The sequence below is a fragment of the Aplysia californica genome, unplaced genomic scaffold (genome assembly GCF_000002075.1).
Source record: "Aplysia californica isolate F4 #8 unplaced genomic scaffold, AplCal3.0 scaffold00026, whole genome shotgun sequence".
NCBI classification, from domain to species: Eukaryota; Metazoa; Mollusca; class Gastropoda; order Aplysiida; family Aplysiidae; genus Aplysia; species Aplysia californica.
The window spans coordinates 1,991,620-1,994,119 of record NW_004797296.1 but is presented as its reverse complement, the minus strand read 5'-3'; the positions used below and the strand labels follow the sequence as shown (position 1 = coordinate 1,994,119).

At 37.0% G+C, this 2,500-nt stretch overlaps 2 protein-coding genes across 2 annotated transcripts in view; both read right to left on the bottom strand.

The window, feature by feature from the left end:
- LOC106013626 (retinoid isomerohydrolase) overlaps positions 1-1,889 on the bottom strand; it is a 4,739-nt gene extending 2,850 nt beyond the window's left edge. The window contains exon 1 of the mRNA XM_013089865.1: positions 1,684-1,889. Within this exon, the coding sequence (XP_012945319.1) occupies positions 1,684-1,806 (123 nt within the window). The 5' untranslated portion in view covers positions 1,807-1,889. The remainder of the gene's footprint in view (positions 1-1,683) is intronic.
- Positions 1,890-2,361: 472 nt separating this feature from the next.
- Positions 2,362-2,500, bottom strand: part of LOC106013623 (beta,beta-carotene 15,15'-dioxygenase) — a 10,436-nt gene continuing 10,297 nt past the window's right edge. Inside the window, exon 8 of the mRNA XM_013089857.1 lies at positions 2,362-2,367. Within this exon, the coding sequence (XP_012945311.1) occupies positions 2,362-2,367 (6 nt within the window). The remainder of the gene's footprint in view (positions 2,368-2,500) is intronic.

Here is a 2,500-nt window from a genome sequence, read left to right as displayed (position 1 = left end):
TTAAGCTACAGTGAGTTCAGACTCCTTAATATAACTGTGCACTCTTTAAATGATTCTGAATCACCGTTATTTTTTTTTCCTAATTCGAAAATAAGTGGTTCAGAAGTTTTAGCTACTAAAGTAGGGAACTTACACAAATATGATATCACTGGGAATTTTGAACAACCCTATGGCATATATATATATATATATATATATATATATATATATATATATATATATATATATATATGATATATGATATCCAGAGATCTTGCTGGCTTCCTTAGTGGTTCTGTCAAGTTTTCTTTATCTTTCACCCAATAATTCCCACACCATCAGCAAATACAAAATTTAATAGTAACACGTTTTCAATCATAGATGGTATGAAAGGGACATAATCTATTTACTTACACGAATACGTCATAATTTCCTTAAAGGGAACATTCTTTGATTTATTATTTTATGCATACAAGACATCTTTCACGCCAACCGCCGGGTACCCATTCTCACTTCGATGAAGTGAGGATAAGTCATACAACATACCTCTATCAAGAAGACAATTTCGGCCCCGTGGCAGGGTTCAAACCCATGACCCTTCAGACACAAGGCACAAACAGCACTTCTGTCTTACAGAATTACAGTCTTGAATTCTGTACTCCAAATTATACTTCTGCGATATAGAGAGATCTAGACCTAGCGTCTTGCTCTAAAAACCTAAGCACCAAATACGCGCCAAAATTTTGAAAACGTCAATACAACGAAGTAAACATTTTGGGGGTCTAAACGAACACAACGTGTTGGGGACATGACTATACCAAATTTAATGTATCTAGAAAAAGTAAATACAATGAAGTTTGGCCTGAAGTATCCATTGACACCGTGAAGCACACAACCAAACAGAGTTGGATATCGAGATTCTAGTTCTGGAAGTAGTAGAAGCAGCTGTCTCACACAAACGAAGAAGCACGACCCGAAACGGAAGTAGTCCTAAGTAAAATATGAAATGGCTAAGGACATAGTGAAAACATCCGAGAGCTTCGATTTACAGGAAAAACCATCAAACCTGAAAATTCAATAGGTTGATTACTTTTCGAACTTTGAAAATATGCCCACGTAAATCTTTGTGACTATTCTTGAATCATATTTTTGTAGATTTTATAGGCACCAGTGTAAAAAAATGTATAGTGACCCCACAAAAACGAGCTTAGCTCCATTATAATAAGAAGAGCATCATGGGGATGCCAGTTAAGCTTGTCATCAATTGTTATTCCAAGATATGTGTAAGAGTTTACAAGCTCCACCTACTCATCTTTAATTAATAGTGGTTGCTATTGGTCTTCTTTTTTTATTCTAAAGGGTATGTGACCAAATGTCTTGGTATTACTGTTCTAGTCCTGAAACCAGGACGGGCCGATCACGCCCCCTGATCCTGAATGCTTTTAAGAGGTCAAGGTTACGTTTCACCCAGTTTTGGTTGCCATTTTCAAAACTTGATGTTTCTAAACATACTCTTTAATATTCTTATATTATTGAATATCTGCCCCTCTGTTGAATTATTTGATTTTTTATTTGTTCAAAGTTTTGTTGAAATCAGTGCTGAGTTGACAGAATTATCACCCCTTTAAGCATGTCCTTTTCTTTTTATTTTTAAAAAAAATTAATCTTTTTACACCTTGTACATTAATATGTGATTGTACCTACCGGTTCTGAGGTGTAGTTGACCAAAGTGGACTCGAGCCCCGCCCCTAAGAGACCCATACACAACATCCGGGGTACGTTCAGGGCCAAGGGCTGCTCAAAGTGGATGAAGAAGTTCTCCGTCATGCCGAAGGAGTGAGCGTAGCCGATGTTCAGTTTCCAGCGGCTGGGCAGAGAAGCCACGATCTCAGCGTTGGCGAACTGATCTGAGGAAAAAAGAATTTTGTTTGTTTAAAAAAAAAAAGATTTGCGGCGTTTGCAATACAATTAGGTCATATATGTGCTGAAGATTAGATGCGCTACTATAAAGGAAAAAATGAATTTTGTTTGTTCTAAAATAAGTTTCCCGGTTATTGCAACACAATTAGGTCATATACGTGCTGAAGCTTAGATGTGTTATTACAGAAGAAAAAAAAATGTTTCTTTTAATACAAGTTTTACGGCATTTGCAACACACTTAGGTCATATACGTGATGAAGATTAGAGTTGTTGCTACAGAAGAAACAAACACAAAATAGAAGCAGGAGAGATAAGGATGATAGGTGTTTTGTCAGGAAAGAAGGAGTAACCCACACCAGAGCATTCACCAACAACCCACAGAAAATGAATGGGTTTGGTAGTTTTTAGCTGAAGCAGATGTTTACTGTACTTACGTGATTCTGTCATGCTAAAATGTGGAGTTTAAATCTGGAGAGAGTTTGGGGACGGGTGAGTGGGGAACTGAATCATTTTTCTCATCTTTAAAAAAAAAAAATAGCACTCTTTTCCCGTTGTCCCGACGGGATTTTGTGCGTGTGTGTGTGTGTGTGTGTGTGTGTGT